Source organism: Pituophis catenifer, unplaced genomic scaffold (assembly GCF_029215685.1).
Source record: "Pituophis catenifer annectens isolate HBS135680 unplaced genomic scaffold, rPitCat1.0.hap2 SCAF_3, whole genome shotgun sequence".
Lineage (NCBI taxonomy): Eukaryota > Metazoa > Chordata > Lepidosauria > Squamata > Colubridae > Pituophis > Pituophis catenifer.
In genome coordinates, this window is record NW_027256883.1 from 169127091 (window position 1) to 169150248 (window position 23158).

At 36.5% G+C, this 23158-nt stretch overlaps 1 protein-coding gene across 5 annotated transcripts in view; it reads left to right on the top strand.

Moving 5' to 3' along the window:
• The first annotated feature begins 1562 nt into the window (after nucleotides 1–1562).
• ATP2B4 (ATPase plasma membrane Ca2+ transporting 4) overlaps nucleotides 1563–23158 on the top strand; it is a 76557-nt gene continuing 54961 nt past the window's right edge. For 3 of the 5 annotated variants that reach the window (XM_070941528.1, XM_070941524.1, XM_070941526.1), the window contains exons 1-2: nucleotides 1564–2134; nucleotides 18312–18509. In XM_070941528.1, coding sequence (XP_070797629.1) covers nucleotides 1939–2134; nucleotides 18312–18509 — 394 coding nt within the window. In that variant the 5' untranslated portion in view covers nucleotides 1564–1938. Of the gene's footprint in view, nucleotides 2135–18311; nucleotides 18510–23158 lie in introns of all 5 variants that reach the window. The other 2 variants (XM_070941527.1, XM_070941523.1) reach the window with 2 other exon arrangements.

Genomic DNA, 23158 nt, shown 5'->3' on the forward strand with positions numbered 1-23158 from the left:
AATACTGTACACACACTTCAAAAAGATGGATGTTAGAAGTCAGCAGCAAAGACAAGAAACTTACAGGGTTTCTGTTGGGAACTCAACAGCCCTCAGAACCCATCCAAAATGGAGCCATCTAAATCCAACAGCAAAATCCCTGATTTGGAGTGGTGCAATTTTCTTGCTATCTTCTAACTAGAAATGCGCTAGAATAAGTTTAACATGCTTATTGGAGTCTTCCAGAAAATTTTCCCCAAATTGCCCTAACAGTGTTATTACTGTTATGATATTCTACCTGTGAATGTGCTTCTGTGAAAAAATTAAAACCAATTCCTGGCTGGAAAATATTGGTGTTCTTGGTACGCGGGAAACTTAAGATGAGCAGCTTGCATAGTAAAAAGTTAATCTTTGCCATTCTTGACCTGGAAATCTACTGTAGTCCTGTAGTAAACATTAGGATAATTATGTTGCCAAGCCTTCATATCAATGGATCAGATGTAAATCTGTCTCTAATAAATAAAGTGTTTTGTTTGGAACAAAAATTCAGAGAGGAAGAGACATGTGATAGCAAAATAGAAAATTATTATATAATGCATGAGTCAGAGAGCCCAGGCCAATTTAACCATAAATTGGACTTAATCTTAAGGATGATTTATTTATAAAAATTCTAGAGAGAATTGCTTCTTTGTTGGAAGAAAATATTTAACGTTAGTTAGAAAGCCTCTTTACCCACTTCTGTCCAACCTCTGTATGGCAGTAGTGATATTGTACAACTTAGGGAAATAGGTTAGTGAAAATTTAAATACACTTTACACCTTACAATTTACACCTTACAATTTAAGGTGTAGATTTTTAAAATTCAAATAGCTACTTGTAGGGGAGTTGATAACTTTCAGGAGAATTACAGGTGGGTATGTCAGTGGGGGTGGCTTATCTTTCTCAGTTGTACTATTATCCTAATGGAACCATTCCCTATTATTTGTATTTGGGTGCAAACTGGCTTTGAGAAAAATGGGTCTTTTCAATGCAAATAGCCTCAAGTTCTTGGTGAGCGCTGTTTAAAAATCATGTGTTAAGGGTGCAGATGAATTTAAGATCGCATCCATCATGGAGGAGACAAAGACTAAATGGATTGACTTAAAATGTGATTTATCCATCATTAAATGAATTAAAATAAAAGGATCTTCTGCATGTAATATGAAACATTATCTTACATATGCTGGCACAGGCTTTTGTTAGAATATTTAATATTTTGGATTGTATTTTAAACTGAAATAAAAGCTGCAGTTGCAATTCTTCATATGGGTAAAAGGATAACACTTGACTAAATAGGGGTTAACTATTAAGGAATGTCTCCCATGGTTACTTTAATAAAAGCCCTTTAAGTGGTCAATTTAGAAGCCTGCATTTTCCACCAGTTTGTTCTTTAAACATTGCTAGCTTCCCAGCAATTTCATTCCCCGTTCTGATGCTTATGCTATTGCTTTTACATCTGCTGCACCCATGTGCACATTAGCTGGCCTCTTGGGCCTCTTATTAACTATAATTTTTGCTTCAAATCCTTGTCTTGCAGTTTTGGTTGAAGACGGTATCCAGGGAACCCATTTCTCTCTCTGGGAGATGCCTGCTGGTTGTTGCTAAGGTTGCTTCCACAGTAACATGTGCATCTTGTTTACACCTTCATCGGAAGAAGTTGAACTTGGCTAGTTCCACTAGTATCACCTAAGGAGCAAGAGAAGGAAGTGCTGGATCTGCAGTCTTACAATCTTGCACTAGATCCTTTTTCCTCCCGAGGAATTTTGTCTAATACCCTACCAAACACTGGACTGCATTTCATGTGGCGCTCCAAACGTTTCATTGCCTGCTCTTAGTAGAGGAAACAGATCTAGAGGTGAAAAGAAGCACACAACTTTTTCTGGCCTGTTTCCTCACTGAACTCACTCCCTTGTTGTCAAGATGACAAATAACTCTGCAGATCATCATCCTGGGAACTCTGTGGCAGAAGGCAGCTATGAAGGGGACTTTGGCTGCTCCGTTATGGACTTACGGAATCTTATGGAGCTTCGCAGTTCGGAGGCAGTAACCCGAATAAATGATACCTATGGGGGAGTGCATAATATTTGTAAGAGATTGAAGACTTCACCAATCGAAGGTAAGGAGGTCATTACCTTGGTGGGAAAACAAGTATTTCCATGGATTCTAAAGACTTGGTTGCATCTCTCCCCTCCCTCCTCCCATGCAAGAATATGTCATAAAGTTACTTTTATATTGTTTTCAAATGGTTGATAAACAAGGACTACCTGTAGCTCACAATGAATTGAATGAGCAAGGAGCAACCAACCATAGGCCAGAATAGCTTTTTGGGGGGATTTCTATTTTTCTAAAAATGAACAGGAAATTCCAGAACTTATGTACTCCATAGTAAAATTCCTCTCTTTGGTTGTTGTTATGATTATTTTTGGCCAAACACTAAAGCTAGGGTGGAAAAATTCCAAAACTATAAAAGTTTGTTGGGAAACTTTTTTTAAGTGTGATTCATCTTTTGATTCTGGGTTTTAATGTGGTGTTTTTACTGCTTTAAATCATTTATAGTGTTTATGGAAAGAAAAAAAAACAGAAGAAATAGGATGAATAAATTTTAAAAAAGAGCTGGGTAGAATAGTGATTAATTTTTTGGTTTCTATCTAATCCAACAGAGATTAGAAGAAGAATACGTATTTCCTTCATGAATAAGTCACCACATATTAAAACACTAAATTACAGGGTATATAGCTCTCCAAGGCAAACTGTAGGTGCTTCTGTGTAAAAATTCCCAGCTGACCGTGCTCTACTTTAGAAGCAGAACAGGAAGTTTGTAAGTAAGAACTTTATTGTGCCTAAGTCTTTCTTCAAAGAAAAACATCTGTGGGCATTTCTGGGACATAAAAACGTAATAAATGTTTTTGCCTCTTAAATATATTATGGTGGAGATGGGTATGTCTACTTTAATTATGCAAATTTTTATCTTCTTAGGATCCCCAATGTGAAACTGTTTTCCATAGGTAGTATAGAAATCAAGCCGATTTGAATAGCAATTTATTTCCTAGAAGAGTAAGCATGCTTCAAAAATGGAAACAAAGTAATTCAGACACAGAAATTATAACTTCTTAAAGGTGTTTTGTGAATATTTATATTGTGGTTGTATATGTGTGTGTGTGTGTAATGTAATTAAAGTGTAAAGCAAGTTGTGAAAAATGATGGCTGCTTTTGATAACCGTGTCTTGCTGTGCAGCTTTAAAACTAGTTGTAGACCGAAAGCTGTAATAAATAGCATGACGGTCCTGTCAGTTCTATAGCCATTTAATTGTGAATTCTTTGCATAATATTTTAACAATAACAGCCTAGAGAGAAGTTTCCCCTCAGTGACCTAACCTACACAAAACTAAATAGAAATAACCTAGAAGGGGTACAAAACCTTATTGCTGCTTTCCTCTTTCCAGATTTGAAATCTTGTTTGTAAAAGTACAATGTCAAAGGTTTTAGTTTTCTTTTCACCCTTGTAAATGAGGAGAGGCACTTTTAACAAGTATGTGATACACTGAAATCTCATTTTAATGGAGTAATTGGGGACGGCACGTCTTACTTCAGAAAGTCTATTGCAGGAATGTACATAGCACAAATATTATGACACATGCAGTTTATATCATTTATGACATTTGCATCAATCTATGTCATTTACATTGAACTGAAGATGAACAAAATAAGTTTTCATGTATGTAAAAACTGTAAATAGCCACACTGAATCCACAGATTACAGGTGTAATTAAGATAAAGCCTGGTGGAAATGACCTGCTAGTGTTCAAAGTGTTCAAAATAAGATTTTGGCTTATTCAGAATTTCTCACCAAATTAGAATTTATTGGATGGGAAAGTATGATTTGCCTCTGTTTTTATGAATCGTTAACCCATTCAAAAATTTTTAACATTACTTGGTTAAAAGGGGAAAAAAATCTAATTGCAATTGACTTATGTTTTATGGGGTGGGGGAAATAAAATGAATGATTGAATGAATGAAAATTTGTCCTTCAGTTAGAATGATGAGGTGTCCTTTGGAGAGAACGCATTAGTACTATAAAGAAAATGGGCCAGATCCAGTCATAAAAGGGATAGCCAGTGTGGCATGGCAGCTGCATTAGGAATGGTGAAACACCAACTTCTGCCCTTTTCTCTATGTGCACTTTGAAAACTTGCAGGTTATTATTAGCTCTCTTGTTTTGTAGTGTAAGCAGCAGATTAGCATATTTCACAGCTGCAATTGGGAACAGGAAGTGGCAAGGGAAAGACAATCCTAAGGTGTAATTAGAGAAGGAGGGCTGTCCTGGTGGAAATGCCAAATCTGGATCACTGAAGCATGTGTTTCCTGTGCCAAGTGTTGAGCATATACATCTGGGGGTAGACCACTGGTTGGGCTATGGTCCAGCCTGGCTGTCTCATCAAGCCTGACTCATCCTTATTTTCCTCTCCATATCTCCATAGAGATACCCCATTTCACCTTCAGACCCACATGGCACTTTGGACTAATGCAAGTGGTCAGGCAGTAACCCCTGGGAGTGGAGAATAGATTGGAAAGCTGCTAGATGAAGTACTCATTGCTAAGCGGGGTTGAATAACGATTCAGGCCTTCCTGGTAACTTGGCATTCTTTCTCCTAGCCCATGAAAAATTGACAAAGAGCTGCCACTGTGCTGATGGTCTCTTCTATAGTGATTCAAGAGAATTAATTCTGGGCTGTCCTCAGATTTCATGCAATTTTATGGACCAGTTGTTTGAAAAATGTGGACTCTGAGCTGTATTGGTCCTCAAATTGGTATAAAACATGATCATAACAGGTGCATGAAATTGAGCTCATATCACTCCAAAATATTTTTTAAAAAAACATCTGGATTGTTTAGTTGCCTTTTAGGCTCTCACTGCATGTTATTCATTGATTTAAGCCTTTCAAATGGCTTTAGGGCAGGGGTGAAATTCAAAAATTTTCCCTACCAGTTCTGTGGGTGTGGCTTGGTAGGTGTGGCAGGGGAAGGATACTGCAAAATCTCCATCCCCTCCCCACTCCAGGGGAAGGATACTGCAAAATCCCCATTCCCTCCCCACTCCTGGGGGAAGGATATTACAAAATCTCCATTCCCACCCCACCAGCCAGAGGTGGTATTTGCCGGTTCTCCGAACTACTCAATATTCCCGCTATCGGTTCTCCAGAACCTGTCAGAATCTGCTGAATTTCACCTCTGCTTTAGGGCTGTTTTATGATAAACAAACCCAAGTATTTATGAAAACATCCCCTCTTACCCAAATCACACTCGTTGACAGAAAGGATACCTTCCTGCATCCTTCCCAGATAGTGGACTGTGTTTCCTTTCTAGAAAGGATCCACCCTCATTTTTAGTGCTGATGGCCTCCTCAATCCAAAGGAGTTAAGATACATATTTTCAATTTGGCCTTTTAAAACGTAGTAAATCTGAAATTCTCCCTTAACAGTAATATAATAATTTAATATGCTTTTATTATTTATATCTTTTAGTTTTTATGGTATACCAACAGGAGTGGTATTTGTCAAAAAGCTGTAAACAAATATAAATGAGTAGTAATTTAATACTGCAATTAACAATAGTGTCTTTATTAATGTAATTAAATAATTTATAATTTATATTGATTGATAGTTGATTGATGAAAGCATAGGATTGTTAGTTAAAACAGATATCCTCTCTCCCCAGAGTTTTTTTCCCTCTTAAAAGAACAATAAAAGCAAAGTTTCCAAATGGATTAAAAGCTGATTCACTGCAGAAATTTGTTTTCAATATTTGAATAATGACTGGGAGGAGCCAAAGTTCATCTATCTTACTTCTGTCCTTATAGATAATGAGTTCTGCTCAATTATCATACCTACATATTTATGGTCATGGCAAAAAAAAAAATTACATTTGTCTGTAGTTCTTATTCATGCAGCTCTTCAGACTTCTTTGCATCTGGGATGGGCTGAAATTAGTTAAAAGTACTAAATGGGCCTTAAATCAGTTTGGACAATTTGTAATCTCACTGCTATAACAGCTTTTGTTTTAATTTTATATACTTCTTTGACAATTTCAAAAGTCCTTTGAAAGCGAGTAGGGTTGCCAGGTCTGCTTCCAAAAAATAGTGGACAAGCGGGGTGGGGGTGGGGGGGGGGGTGTTTAAGTAGTAAAAAAATTAAAAAAAAATTTACAATTAAATTATATATTTTCTTACAAACATTTTAACACGTATTAAAATAATCACTTCAAAACTTTACTTAAAATTCAAAACATCAAATATAATAATATGTAAAATATTAAATTACATTTTAATTTCATCATAAAGCTTTTGAATAAAAAAAATGTCCACTATTTTGTGAAAAAAAATAGTGAACATAATGTGAAAAAAAGTGGACTGTGCGTTCAAATAGTGGACACCTGGCAACACTATTTAAAGCGAGTCAGACTTCAGGAAAGTCTTTTCTCTAACATTCTGCTGTGTGGAAAAAAAATAAAAGCAGGTCAAAAAGAAGGGAGTAAGAAGAAGAGTGCAGGAAAAAGAAAAAATGATGCCCCCACTCATTTTTTCTCTCTGCTCAACTACTGTTTGTTTTCATCTGCCATTGGCATATAACACCGTCTCCAGCAGGTTATTCCTGCAGAATGCAATCCTCGACCTTTAAGTTGAAAAGCAACTGACCCTTGTCTTTTGGAAAAGCCAGAATCCCTAGCTACCTTGCTTTTTATTTGATTTTTTATTTGATTTTTCTAAGGCAACCCTCCAGGCACTTTAGAAGTAGAGATAAAAGATAATATGTTCCTTCATTATTCCTTTTTTTTTGTTTTTGTTTTTTCAAAAAGCCATCCAATTCCCAGTTTTCAGTGTTTTGGTTTATGAAAGAAATCATACCTATAATTTACTTGAGTGTGTATTCTAACTGGAGATGCAGCTTACTTGTATTATTTTTGGTATTTTTAGTAGAAAGTGAATGCTACTGCTGTAAGTTTTTATGTACTGTATGCCCTTAAAAAGCAGCAAGGACAGGGAATTAATGATCTTGCTAAACTTGGTATCTTATTTAAAAATATTTTAAATGATTCTGCCAATTCTTGCACTTAAAGGCTATCATTATTATCCCAATATCACAGGAAGTGGTGTTGTGGCTGAGAAGGGATGTTATGCCTACATGCACCACACTTTGTTATTATTACAGTATATGCATTTTCCTGGGGAAAGAAGGAAACCATAATAGATCAGAGCACTCCAGATGCTCCTTAACACTCATAATCCCTAGCCAGTATGATTTAGCATTATGGAGGTTATAGTCCAGCAATATTTCAATAATACCTCAATATTTGCAGTGTGGTCCAGTGTACTCTGCTGCACTGGGGTTTATGGTTTGTGAAGTTCAGTTGATGGAACAGCCATTTACTGCTTCTCACAGTTGTGCCTCTTCCCTGACATGTACTTCATCTCCAGTGCTGTGAATAAGCACTAAATCAGCCGTGGGGACATTGCTGTCTGGATAGAGCTCTCAAGATTAGCTATCTTGTGTACCAAATGGGAGACTTGGATGTTGCTCAGATGAATTGTATGGGAAGCCCAGAAACTTTCCTGTGAGTAATGAGGAAATTATTGAGTGCATTTTGCTGATTCAAGCTGTCTGCGGAGAGTTTCTGTCTTCCACTATTAAAATATAAGAGTTCTCTGTGGACAATTTACATTGCTGAATCCCAGCCAAGCAGTCTCTATTGCCAGGAATGTGAGTGCCCAGTTCTTACCTATTTCAGTTTTTCTTTTCTTGTCTTCCTCTGCTTAAGCCCACTATAACCTTAAACAGAAGCAAAGCCTTCGGCCTCTTAATTTGCCAAATTCCTGAGCCTGGCTTTTTTATGCCTCACATTTCTCCAAAGGGAAGGACATAGGGAAGCTGAAATGTTTAGGCAGTCAGCTCTTGAAGTTTACATATACAGTAAATGATCCAATAAATGCTTTTGCTTGTCCAATGCCCTTTTCAAGAAAGAGGTGAGGGATGAGAGAAGCTGTCAGAAGCTCAGAAATGCTCTCCAGTAAATGAATAGAATGAATGGAGCTTCTGAAATACCACATAAGGTAGCCTAGTGAACCAAATGACATCCAAGAGTGTGGAATTTCTCATTTTGTTCAAAGTTAACTTTTCTTTCTATTGGCTTCAGTTTATTGCTGAACATGGGAGCCTCTCTGTATCCTCACATTGTTTTGTTCCGTTAAAAAAACCCTCTTGCCTCAAGATAGGTTGATCTTTTTCCATTTTATAAATGATCTTTTTCAAATCATGCATTTAAAATACAAGTCGAATAATTGCAACGCGACTAAACCAAATAACAAAAATATCTAAATAAAAATAAACAAAATAATCTGAAATGCTGGACTTTCATGTAAGGAGAGAGGTTTAAGAGTCTTTGACAACAATAACAAATAATACCTGGTACTGACTTTTATTCAGAATTAACATTATGTAGAAAGATTCCTCTCTGTGAGCCTGCCTGATTTCGAGAAATGGGATAGAAAAGGGGGGGGAGGCAAGTCAAAGGTATCTGCTTCTGTGGAGTGCCGTGAGTCATTTGACATGAAAAACTTTCTCCTCTCCCTTGGGTGAAGCTAGTGTCAGCAAATAAAGCCATGATTCACCTGCTGGCAGTAATAGCTACTCTTCTTCCACTCCCCCGTTGCTTTATTGACCCCATTTCTATCTACTCCTATAACTCCATGCTGAGGGAAGGTCCATCTATCAAATGTCAACTTGCCTTTTACCTATTAGCAATACAGGATAATTTCTTACTGCAGAGGTGATAATTCTTTTAAAGAGGTTTAAGATTCCTTCTGAAGGCCTTCCTAACCCTCACTGAATATTCTAGCCCCTAACTAGAGTGCTATTTACTACCAGGCTTGACTAATCTTGTGTGAAAATTTAGTCTGGAGATCAGGAATAACATGAGTTGATTGCTCGTTATGGGAGAGAAAATATTCTATATATCAAAAACTTTCATGTCAAGCACAGTATATGTGCAAGAATAGGAGCAAATTCAATCATGTACTGCCTTCATCCACAGCTGGAAATTATATAGGACAGGAACTGTGGTATTCCTGAAGATTGCATTATTTGCACTTTCTGATTATCAGCAGGAAACTAGAGGAAATAGATGATTAAGCCTCTGATACTCAACCCCTCTGGAAACAGGGAAAAAATGGTCAAAATTTTAACCCTTGTCAACTCTGGTGGCATTATATTCCCTGGGTCTCTTAGCCACAAACATGCTGTTGCCAATAATAAAAATACTAAATTTCCTACTGACATCCTGTATTATGGGTATACCATCTGGTTTGGTTGACAGCCAAATGCAGATCTTCTGGAATATGCGTAGGAGGGGAACTATCTTGTCCAGTGTAAAAATATTTTTTAAAAAAATTTCTACAGGTTGATCTTCCTTCTCTCCTTCTTTTTCATTTTACTCAAATTTAAAACCAGAAAGTTATATTAATTTACTTATTGAGAAGTGATAGTAGCTAAAGAGAGAATGTACAAATATTCACCGTACAAAATTCTTAAATTGTACAACATGTTCATAATTTATCTCTAACTTCTTGGTTATAGGGAAAGGGTTTTTTTATAGAATTCCCAAAGAGTTTCTAGACTAACCACAAGAATAGCCACCAAGCCAGTGCTTTCCATTTTCTTTTTGTTCTATGCATCATCAAAAGACATGCTTATTTATTATCTGTTTAACTGACCTTACCAAAAGAAATTGTACTCTATATAGAATTTAAATGTTGTTATTTGGGAACTGATAAAATCATTAACAAACTAAAACTCACAAGGGAAAACACTGCTAACCATTTCTCTCTTGAAACTGTCTTGCTTTCCCAAACTCCTCTACTTATTTTATATGCATGGTCCTCTCCCTTAGACCATTATTATTATTATTATTATTACACTGTTTTGGAAAAGTCATGAAACTTAGTTTTTATATATGATAACCACAGCAAGATTAATACATGCAGAATGATGGAAAGATCTGGCAATACTCAATGGAGATATGGTTGGTAAAAATGATGGGACCTGTTAAGGTGATCAAATTGACCTATTTGATTAGAAAAAAGACATTTATTGCTGACTGGAAATCCCATATGGACTATTAGGAAAAAAGAAAAAAAATGATTTTATGATCTATGGTTTTGATAATTAGATAGATAGATCAGCATTCTCCAACCTTTCTGGTTTGGCGGCCCAGCGGGGGGAGGGGGGAGGGAAGAAAGGGTGGTTTAGCAGGCGCACACCCCCACTGCGAGCACGAGTGGGGCTGCAAGTGCCAGTGGCCACCGCTCATGCAGATGGGGCTGTGAGCACCGGCGCCCACCACTTGCATGAGTTGGGCTGTGCACGTACACTGTCCCACTGTTTACGCAGCCCAGTTGCAAATAGGCTACGGCCTCGTAGTGGGCCATGACCCACAGGTTGGTGACCCCTGGGATAGATTATAGATAGTAACCACAATGTAAGTTTAGATAATATAAATCTACAGTTGTACTTAACTGCTATAAAATGCCCAAAAGCCATTTCCTTATAGCTTTTTTCTATTTTCTACTATTTTCTTTTTTTCTTTTTGCACTATAGCTTTCTCTTTTATTTCCTCCTTTCTCTCTCTTTATTTTACTTTATATTAATTAAATAGATAGACAGACAGACAGACAGACAGACAGACAGATATCTGTCTTTTTCTCAACATCTCTCTTAATGCTTCCTCTGTTGATGCCTTGCAGGATTGACTTCCAAAGCCATGGATTTTTAGTGCAGGTTACTGGATATGTTGCTAGCAATGTCTATCCCACACAATTCATAATAGGATTAATGTCATTGTTCCAGTTGTTATTCTCCCCTTTGTGTTGGTTTCTGCTTGTTTCTACAACCAGATAGATAGACTACAAGCAACTGGACTCTAGATAACAATAAACCATTATAAAAATAATGAATAAAAAATGGAAGTAGTAAGTGCTTCTGAAGTCCTCAGGGACAAGCACGAGTACATTTGTTTCACAGTCACCATAATGAAGTTTCAGTGATTAGCAAAGCTCACCTCACCATAGGCTGCGCTTCCTGCCAGCGTTTGGCATACTGGCTAGGAATTATACTAGTCCAATACATTTAGAAGGTGTCTGTTTGGAATGGTGTGGTATATTTTTTTTGCATTGCTTGGCTCCTAGCATGAAGCCCACCATCATCAGTGTACACGCAGATGCTCCCTTGATGAATTCCAAGCTTCATGAAACACCTGGGTCTTTAAAGCCTTTTTTATTTATTTTAAAAATGAATGGACAATTATACACTGTAAAAGCTTAAAGGATTTATGTACTGTGTATTTACTCTGAAGTCATTTTTAGAAGAAGAAAAAAGGATAGGAACTACAGTCCAGTGATTTGGCTGAATCTTTGTCCCACTGTTCAGACAAAAGACAGAAGAAACTGAGGTGGTAGAAAGTATCCTAAGAGAATAAGAAAGGATGGTGGGGAACAGCCTTACCAGTTTTTGATTTTTTGGTTTATCAGTGTTTGATAATGTCATTCCGTACACTGGATAATGTATATGGAGATTCTCAGTCATTCAGGTCATAGTTCTCCAAAGGTACTTTTTGAAGAGGCAACTGGACTTTCATGTTTCTCTTTTAAGACGTTTGGCATCCAAAATAATGTAACATCCAGTCAGAGCTGAAGAAGCTTCTTGGATGACAAGCAAAACATCTTCAAAGAAAAACAAGAAAGTCCAGTTGCCTCTTCAAAAAGCACCTTTGGGACTTACACTGGATAATTAACTGGCATATAGAACAGCCAGTATTGTGTATCTGAGAGAAATGTATGTGTGTGAGAAAGAGAGAGACAAAAAGAGAGAGAGAACTTCTAGCATACCTTTATATTAAATACTTTTAGGACCCAGGGGGATAATTATTGCTCTTTTGTGCCTAACAGACTTACAGATGTTTTCTGTATTTCTGTTTTTATTTCATGAGATAAACGTTCACCAAGTTATCTTTGTGAAGAAACTTTTATTGGATACAGGTATTGGATGTGGCAGCAAAAGGGTGTGAGCAGAAAGTGGTAAAACCTGTTTCTGTATCTTAGCAGCAAAATGCATATAGATTACCACCAATGGGAATCCTCTCCCCTCCCCATTCTTACATAAATTATTTTATTGAGCTAAATCATCATTCTACAATCTTGGTATTGTGTAGATAATGTGGAGCTCAACTCCCAGGTTTATAAGCATTGGCATATTAGCTAGGGAATTCTGGGAGTTGAAATCAGTACATCTGGAGGGCTCACAGATTGAGAAAAGCTATGTTGAGTAGCTTAAACAGGAATATACAAATTTGTATCCTCCCAATGATTTGAATCCTAAATTGCATGTTCAATACCATTGCTTTGAGAGTGCTTTAAAATAGAAACCTGTAGGGTTTGCAAATGCTATTCCAAGGTTATTTGAATACAAAAGTATTCGATTATTCTTGCTGAGAACGGAATTAAAGTAAGAAGAGAAAAGATTGGCCCTATAAAGTCTAGTGGAATATGTATCTCTGTTAATGACCTACTGATTCCTTTCATTTTGCTGGAAGGCCTATTGTCTTTTTGCAATATGACACTATATCCTTAAAGTAAATGGAGGGAAAGAGAGCTTTGAGAAACTTTATGACTTCACTGAACATGTTTCAACCTATTAGAAAAAGAAGAGAACGACAAGGTAAGACTGTGCTTGCCTTGCTTATGTTTATATAAATATAGCCCCAGAGAAGTTTACAAACAAGTCTTTCATTCCAGATTGTATGAAGTTTCATCCTCTTTCCTCATCTTCTTCCAATCATCCTTGTTTTCCTGATGCTGCTAGATTTATTATTTTCCAATAAGAAACAGAAAGAAAAAATATTAAATAATCTCTGAAGTGATTCTTATTAATAACATATAAACCTGGGGACATGGAGAGTGGAAGCAAAGAAATGATTTCTCTTTCAGAAAATGCCTTCAAGAGAACAGAAGAGCGCTGCTGTCAAGTCCAGCATTTTAAGTCAAGTCCAGCATTCTGTCTCCATGGTAGCCAACCAGATGTCTATAAGAAGCTCACAGGAAGACGAGTGCAATAGCACTTTCCCATATATGCTTCCATAATTACTATTGCCTTTGGGGCTGAGACAATACATAGGTGTCACAATAGCCATCAGCAAAATTGTATAATCTCTTTTTGGCAGAGTTAGAGGCTCTTCCTAAACCATGTTTTAGATAATTCCATAGTTTCATGCTTTAGGAGAGCCTTTACCTTCCTTGAAGATTGCTACTCTGCCTCAGGGTCCTGGCCGTGTCTTTGGATGGTTTAGTATCATAGTAACTTTTTTTTGTAAATTCAGCATCTTTGTGTCTGCTTCACGCATAGAATCCCGAAACACTGGGAAACATTCAATCTTTCCTTAAAAGAGCTTGCTTTGGATTAAAAACAAAAATGTATTTTTTTCTGCACCGTGTGTGTGTCTGTCTGTCCGTCTGTCTGTGTTGAGGCCAGCGGCTTTTAGTAGCTCAAGAAGGTTCTTCTCTTGCCCGGCCTTCATGCATTGTGAGGGGGCGGGAATGTGGATCTCTGAGGAAAGTTTGACAAGTCTTCTGAATTTGTGTGGCTATTGAGAATCCAGAGGTGCATTCCATCTATCACAGAAACTGACATGCAGGTGGTTACTATGCAGAACCATTATTCTGACCTTTTCTGCCTGAACAAGGCATTATGAGAGCTGCCGGGAATCAGGCTCTTGAATGTTTTAAGGGTCTGTTCGAAGTTTTCATTGCTCTGACAGCAGAAAGTTGAAGTGATGATCTTAAGAGATCGAAACTTGTACAGCTCTAAGCTGCAGGGAGCTTGGTGGGTAGAGCTGTGGAGAAGTATGAATAGAGTATGTGCTCACTTTCTTTTTCTGCCAAGGTTTTTGTTTTCTTATCCCTGGACAAATCCATATACTCTCTTGGGAAACATCAGTTCTGTCCCGAGTTATTTGTGTATTCATTAAAATTAGTTTGCTTAGTCTTCATAAATAAAAGCCACAGTGATATATAACAATTAAGTTTGTTGAGCTAGGATCATGGAAATTAAAACCTATCATATGAAGTTGTTGGACAGATGAATTACTATGCTCATCATCCTGAAGAAGACTAAAATCTTTTTGTTTTTAGATTTTTGAGGTGGCAGTGTACCAATGGAGGTTTGTAAACATTTTTCTCTGGTAAAATACTAAAGAAAAAAAATATGGAATGTTATTTCTGAGGAAAACTCAGAACAAACCATTTCTTTGAAATCGTCATTTCAAAATATGGGTTGATTATGAAAAATTACAATGAAATCCTGATATCTAACCTCATTCCTCCCACCCCACCTCCACTTTGTGTTTGTGCATCATATAGAAAATGGTTTGATTTTGGTGATATTCTATTAGGAAAACCAAAGAGAAAAACTTCCTGTGTGAAATGCTTTCAGCAATAAGTCAAAGGATAGTGTGACAGCCAGTATTGTATGAAACTTTTAGTAATGTTTATTTCTAAAATGTTTCAGAGATTAAAAGAGTAGTGAATAGTATGGAAGAAATATTTTTAGACTTCTTAAAGTTCCCAGTGACAAACTCTTAGACTTCTGAGGTGCTTTTTCCTTGCCATTTTTTCCAATCCAATGTGACAGTAAAATAAAATCTTCAGGGATATAATATGTACTAACATTACATGATTTGAATTTAGCAAAATAAAGCACTCAAAATAGATGTTTTCTTTGTAATATTTAGGTTTTACCTAACAGCCTCTATAGCACTGTGATTCTTAGGTAAAGGTAAAGATTGCCCTCGCATATATGTGCTACTCGTTCCCGACTCTAGGGGGCGATACTCACCTCTGTTTCAAAGCCGAAGAGCCAGCACTGTCCGAAGACGTCTCTGTGGTCATGTGGCCGGCATGACTAAATGCCAAAGGTGCCAAAGGTTACCTTCCCACCAAAGGTGGTCCCTATTTTTCTACTTGCATTTTTTACGTGCTTTAGGTTGGCAGAAGCTGGGACAAGTAACAGTGGCTCACCCCGTTATGAGGCACTAGGGATTTGAACCATTGAACTACCGACCTTTCGATGGACAAGCTCAGCGTCTTAGCCACTGAGCCACCACCTCCCTCTTACTGCAGACAAGTCCCTACTTGTCCCTAAAGAAGAGGAAGCACCACAGCTCTACCAGCTGCTTTCAGCTTACTACTGCAATCCTCTCCCCCAAAACCAACCCCAAAACCCAACCCATTCTCAGTCTAGATATATAAATGTAGCAAAATAAATTAAATAATTGCAAGTTTTTAATGTATGTTAACTTACTATATAGCACATAAATGCAGGTTGTCGAGCTTCAAATATTTATAGGTTGGTGGTAAGTGTTCATAATATTGCTTGACCAAATAAGGTGATGAAATTTGAAGAGAGACAGGAGCTGTTTCACCCTTTGGCTGTTCCCATTCTTCCATTGTATGCTGAAGAAAGTTTTCATGTTTATTTGGTGACCATGAAATTGATTGACCTTACATGCAGTTCTATCAACTTTTCTCTGTACCTCGCTGATAAACTAGAGTGAACTTCCAACTTTATTCATGAGCAAAGCTAGTCACTGTTTACATTCAAACTTGACACTTTATTGTCCCCACTCTACCCCACCCCCATATTCCATACTAGACCATAATATATTTGCCTATGGTTCAGTATGGGAATCAGCTAACTTTTGGGATGGCATTGCTCTTCTGATGAAGTGGCCTAGGGACCATAAAAGAAAGAAAAATGCAGATCTTTTCTGACACAGGTATATAAAGTTGGAAAAGTCAGGGATGAGGGATGACTTTTGGGGATCTTATAATCATTACATAGACAGCTCTCAACATTATATATAAATACTTTCATCTAAATATATCATTTTTGGTATAATTTGCTTTTTTCGACTCACAAAACCATAAATAAATATGAGCATATCCCATTATAGCATATCATGATGTGAGAATTTTCAGTATAGTCATCTGATTATCTGTGTTATTGTTTTGATCATAATTTGAGGGAAAGCAGCCATTTATTTAAATCAAATTTATGTGGGTTGCCCATCCCAACAAGTGACTTTGGGCAGCAAATAGAATTAAATTAGACTGTGTGGGCATTTCTCTGATTTCTAAGACCTGCTTTGATAACACTGTGAGATAATTTGATTCAATAAAAATATAGAGTAAGCTCTATTATAGGCAGCTGTTTCTATTTCTCAAGCAGTCAAAATATCAGTCTCTTGGGAAAAACTCTTAATGTAAGAAAGCAATTTTTAAATACATTATTTCACTTATTTAAATTACTTCACCTATTCTTACAGCATTTGTTAGAGAATGTATGTAGGAATTTAATTTTTAAGGTGCAGGTGTACCTATTTAATATTTCAAAACACCCAATCCCATATATGAAGTCACTTATTCAAATAAAGCAATTTGAATTTCTCTGCATTGCTTTTATGCTGGTGTCTTCATTCATTCATTCTCTGCCAGAATTATAGATTTTCCACACAAATGGGAAAAAGACAGGTTGATAATACTTTAAACAGCTGTGTGAAAATCAGCATAAAACCCAAAAGACAGCTGCAGAGATCACTATCAATCTGTTCAGCTGTCATTTAGGGCAGTTGACTTTGGCCCTAGATATTCTGAAAGGTTAAAATAAATTGAGGAGGATATGAAAAGAGGTTCTCTAGAATGCAACCATGAGAATTTTTCTCAGGCTGATGCTATTGTGATTTTTGCACAATCTTGAGAAATTGTCCATCTGTTTTCTAGCATTTTCTTCACAGTCATATGACCTGAAGCTTGTTTTGTGTAATAGTGGCTTTAATTGGGTATAACTTTAAATTGGCTGTGTAGGTTGTGAGTGGAAAGTGGTAACTGCTCCTAAATCTTAGCATAAAATTTACAGAGGAAATCAACATCCCTCTCTGATATGTGGAGTTCAGTTCTCAGACTTACAACATTCTATTCTTATTCTATTCAGTGGTGAAATTCCAAATTTTTTACTGCTGGTTCTGTGGGCGTGGCTTGGAAGGCGTGGCAGGGGAAGGATACTGCAAAATCTCCATTCCCACCCCACTCCAGGGGAAGGATACTGCAAAATCCCCATTCCCTCCCCACTCTTGGGGGAAGGATATTGCAAAATCTCCATTCCCACCCCAGAGGTGGTATTTGCCGCTTCTCCAAACTACTCAAAATTTCTGCTACCGGTTCTCCGAACTGCTCAAAATTTCCACTACCAGTTCTCCAGAACCTGTTGGATTTCACCCCCCGATTCTAGTCTAGTCTAGTCTAGTCTAGTCTAGTCTAGTCTAGTCTAGTCTAGTCTAGTCTAGTCTAGTCTAGTCTAGTCTAGTCTAGTCTTCTCCTTGCTTGAGAAGGGGGTTGAACTAGAAGACCTCCAAGGTCCCTTCCAACTCTTGTATTCTGTATTCTGTACTTCTCAGCAATGGCCATGTTAAAGAATTCTGAGTGTTGAAATCCCAAGAAATATACCCAGACTGAGGAAAGTTGGGTCAAGCTTGGGTTCTCCAACAATGTTGTACACTGAAATATCTGACGGGCATAAGAAACCTTCCTGCTTATAGTTTTAATAATTCTGTGTGGGTTATTTAGCTGAAAGGGAATTGTTCTCACTTGCTGAAATTGAAAAAATAAAACAGATTGGTCCTAGTGAAGTCTAATGAAACTTTTGATTTATTGATTCCTACCTTTCTAGTAAATGGAGCAAAATAACAACAGTAGCAACAGCAGAAATTAGGAGTGCCCATTTTTCATAGCAAATATCTGGTTCTCTATCTGTATAGTCATAAACTAATGCAGCATGGGGAAGATGGTTTGCAGGATATCATAATAGTGATATTATCCATGATAGAGCTAAATATTGGAAATAGAGAGAAATATTCAATTTCAGAGTCACTTAGGTTCTTCGCAGCTCTGGTGCCTGCTTTTACCTCTTTTTGTTTCAGTTTTCATTCTGTTCCTCAGGTTTTCAGCTTATTTTATAGAGCATTTTCTATGAGATTTATTTTCAGGCAGAATTTAGTACCAAAGAGCACTATGTTTTCACTTGCAGGAAATTATTAAGTTGTAGAAATAATGGACAACAAGGAAGATGCTTTAGAGAAAGAGATCAAAGGGATTTCATTTTCTTGACATAATGTTTAATTTCCTTTTTCCTTGCTTGCAGGCTTGTCTGGGAACCCAGCAGATCTAGAAAAAAGAAGACAAGCGTTTGGCCAGAATTTCATCCCACCCAAAAAGGCCAAAACCTTCTTGCAGTTAGTTTGGGAAGCATTGCAAGATGTCACGTTAATCATCTTGGAAATTGCAGCCATAATTTCTCTGGGTCTCTCTTTCTATCATCCTCCTGATGGCGACAATGAAAGTAAGTGAATTGCATTTTCTCAATAAACATTAACAAAGTGTTGGGCAGATATCTCTGCTGTGATCCAGGAAGGCTGTTGTACATCCCTGCATAAGTTGAAAAAACAAAAACATGCTCAACTAGTTCACTATTTCTGTCAAATTATTAGAGCAGTTTGGTCAATGACTTCAGTGCTTATAATTGCATGCGATATGAGAAAAGATTGGGAGGCAGAGAAGGTCAAGGCTAAGGAATGCCAGACCAATCTCTCCCACAGCTTAAAAATTGGGCCCAGGCCAGCTGAAATGTTTCTCCTTTATCCTGAGGGCTTGCTGCTTCTGAATTCACTTTGTGACAATAAAGTAAATCACGTTTCATATAAACAATATTTTTGAGTATGAAAGACTATTGGCTGTTTCCTAGTAGCTCTCTGAGAATATTGTCTGTGCTGAGTTTTCGTTAGTTGAATGGTTTAATATTCTTTAATTCTTTGTTCTTTCACTTTGATGACTATAAAATACAGCTTTTTGTCTCTTCCTCTGCTTCCCACTCTCCAGTTGAATTTGTTCCTGACAGTATCAAAGACTTTTTTTTCTATGATGTGGCTTCCCTCTCTTAGCTTCGATGGTTTAGCCAACATGGGTAAGCCTTAACTCAATCTTAAATTAACAAATGTTTTTGAGAAAGAGGAAGATTATCAATATTCACCTGAAAAAATCCTGTTCTTGCAGAGAACATCCCTTTTCTGGTGTTTGAAAAGAAAAATTATCACTAATATCATCCATCATTACCAATGTATCTTAATGTGTTTTCCTTCTTAGGTTTTATGATAACAGTAATGATTTCTTTCATGGTGAATGCTTTCAGTTTTGTTTGAAATTTGTGCTTCTTATATAATTATTGCAAGAATAGGAGAAAAAATATTTCTAATAGAAATAAGCAAAATTCAAATAGGGACCAAGGTGTTGAAATATCTAGAAGCTTCTTTATGCTAAATTATAATAAAAAGGAAAGATCCTGGGTTGTTTATTTAAACTTCCTTCTCTATGTTTATAATGAAAGGTTTAAACTGCAAATGGAGACTGCAATTATATTCTGATTACCCATTAAAAGAAATAAAATTTACATAATCTAGTTCTACTGTAGGCTGTTTCTGATTCATTTGCTTATAAACATCCTGGCACTGGAATACAGCATGGAGGTCTTTGCCAGTAAGTTTTGAATTGCTACTCAGAATTTTATAAAAGAAATGAAGTATTGCCTTCCTTCACAAGTCTGAATAAAGTACATTTGTTGGCATATCACCTATGTTACTAACATTTGATTGAAATAGATCATATACTTGTCCAAAAATGGCTTTAAAAATTGAATCACCCAAGCAATGCTTGTGTCAGTTTGAAATAAGCTTAAATTATAGAGTGGATAAAATGATAAATGCCAAGATTATAATAATTTCATTTTCATAAGGAATAGAAATGTAAAACATTTTAACTTTTTTATGGTTTTTGGAAACCACCTTAACTAAAGTTATATTGATGCACCCATTAAAAGACGTAAAATGAGCCAAGTCCCAGGAAGTAAATAATGCCATTTTGTTAATTAAAAAATAAGACAACATTATTTGCTATAATTTAGGGTTTTATTTTTGAGTTTATAATGTGCAGTGTTTCAAACTTTAATAAAATATCAGACTATATTTCAGTGCTGATCTATTGAAAAAGAGTAATTCAGTATTATGTGAATGTCATACAAAGCCATAAAACAGAATATGGACTTTTGGCTGGTGATTATTGATCATACAGTTGAAAATTCTATGATCATGTTGATAGTCAAATAATCACCTGGATTTAGGTAATGATCAATGGTAAGATATGACACTGTAATAGGCGTAAAGAGGAAAATACAGAAGAGGTTACAAGGCAACTCTCTAAGCCATGTAATTTTCAAACTTGACAACTTTAGAATGTGTGGACTTGAATTCCCAGAATTCTGGTTGGGGAATTCTGGGAATTGAGGTCTACACATTTTAAAGTTGCCAAGTATGAAAAACACTGCTCTAAGCCATTCATCAAAGAAAGAAAGGGGAATATTTGCTCCTTTCTTGATTGTGTCAATATTGCTGCTATGAATTGATGGTTGAAACTAAAGTGTATTTCTGACACCACGAAAACTAAAGAAGGACAACTGAAGGAAATGCTTTGCCCAGTCTAGTGGTTTTTAAGATATCCAGAAGCATCTTGCTTTGAGAAGTTCAGTTCCCTTACTACTTTATCAACTTTTAACTAGGGATTTCTTTAAAACTGAAACTGGCTAATGCTGCTTGGAGAAGACATCTCTGTGGCTGATTTTGACATGGTGAGAAACCCAGCCAAGTTTTTTTGCTGTCACTGAAATTTGTTTGTTTCAGTTTCCTATGGAAAATTTCTGTTGGAAGTTCTAGTTTCCCTGCTGTAACCCAATTCCACCCACCCACCCATCTTTTATAAAAGGAGATGATGGATGTAAATCTTTGGAGTTGTAAACTGAGCATTAGCCTAAAGAGGAAAGTAAGGAGCTCTGTCTAAATAGAGCTCTAATAATACACTTGTGCTTGGCAACTATCATTGCTCCTTGCTAGAAGACTTGTTCAGTATTACAACTCGATGCACACTAGGATAGCCTTTCTTGCCTAAGATAGCCTTCCCCACGCTTACACCATCCCAATGTGTTCAGATTACAATTCATAGAATCCTCAACATTGTCAAAGGGTAGAAATTATAGGTTTTGTAGTTTTGGAATATCTACAGGATGCCAAGTTTTGGAAGGCTGTTCTAAGGCACGTATCCTGAAAACTATTTCTGCACAAGAAAACAGACACTTGAAATGAAACTAATTAACTTTTTATTTACATAGATTCAGTAGATTATTAAATTAATTAGTGCTCTTCTTACTGTAGCCATGTTATTACAAACACAGAGAATGAATTAGAAGAGCTTGTATTTGAGATAATGTAATACCATCATTAATAAAGGCAGGACAGAAAGTTTTGTATGTACAAAGTTAGATAGGCAGACATTTGCTCACTAGGATATTAATATAAATATGTTAGCTGTGTTTTTTCAGTATTTCAGAAGTATAACTTATTTTAAAATATTTGATTTTCCATTCTAAATTTGTGATATTAGATTAGAATAGAATAAAACTTTATTACGGTCATCGACCAGCAATTGACCTACAATAAATTAAAAATAATACTGACATTAATCGTGAATGTTAACATCTCTGTTATGAAAATACATGATCTCAAACCTAATTTACATGCGTGTAGAGCCGATAAGTATGTGAGTAAATGTATTGTTATAAATTTGTGATATTTATTCTGATAATATGCATGAGACACCTCAATTTAACATTACTAAAGGGCCATTTTCTTACTGATCACTTACCTTATCACTTAAGATCAGTTCTTAATGACTGATCACAGCATCTTGTGACTAGAAATGATTGAGCTGAAAGTTTGATATAGTAGAAAAGAATGGTTCCTGAGAAAAGAGAACCAAAACCAAATAAAAGTACAGACAAGGACAATTGCAATTGCAAGGAAATGCCTAGCAGTCTGCTGGTGGAGGAATAATACCACAACCCTTTCCTTCCAATGGGGATGGGCGGGGGGAGGGGGGGAGATAATTGCTAAGTTGAATTTATTCAGATCTCATGAAACATAAAATGAGGCTAGCTAGATCCAGAATTGCTCCCAAAGATTCTCTTAATACAGGGGCCAGTTCCATGAAATGATTTATCGGGCGACTTCATAAAAAGCCAATTCTATGTAAAATACAACTATTCCACAGAACTGTTAAGGCTGTAGTATAATTGTAAAAGCTACTAGCATAGATGTATATGGAGATTCTCAGTCATCCAGGTCATGGTTGTCCCAAAGATGCTTTTTCAAGAGGCTTTCTGGTTTTTCTTTGAAGATGTTTCGCTTCTTAGAAGCTTCTTGGATGAGAAGCAAAACATCTTCAAAGAAAAACAAGTTGCTTCTTGAAAAAGCACCTTTGGGACAATTAGAATAGATTTTTTAAAAAAGGATACAGGACTACCTTTTTGGAGTGAGACTGCTACTGTGACAGTTCTATGTCAGAGAGAGACAGAAACTGACAAGTTGCTCTCCTTTTAAACCTTGACTTTTCTCTCTTCTCTTCATGGAGTTGAATAATATGCACAACAGTGACTTTGATTAGCTGCTTTTCCTTTGTTAGTTCCCACTTCTCCTTTAGGAGTTTCTGATTTTTCTGCTTGCCTTTTTCTGTTGTGGTGCACTGGTTACTTCAGCAACGTGCAGTGACTCCAAAATCTGTTTCCAGAGCTCAGTATTCTATACTTACATTAAATAGCCCTTTGCATTGTGCATTACTTTGCTCTCATTGCATTAAATTTCATTTGACATTTTGCTGCTGCCATTTAGGTTTTTTTTAAAGATCAAACCTGTTCAAACTTAGACTGTTATACAAAATGTTTCCAATATTTTTGCTTGTAACTTGAGAATTGCATTTCTTTTGCCAAATTAATTTCATAAATTGTGGCATGTCCTGCTGAATACATTTTTTAATTGGAATAGCAGGTCATTTTATCTATAAAAAAATCTGAATGGAAAAACAGGTGACAAATTAGCCACTTAGCTATTTGCT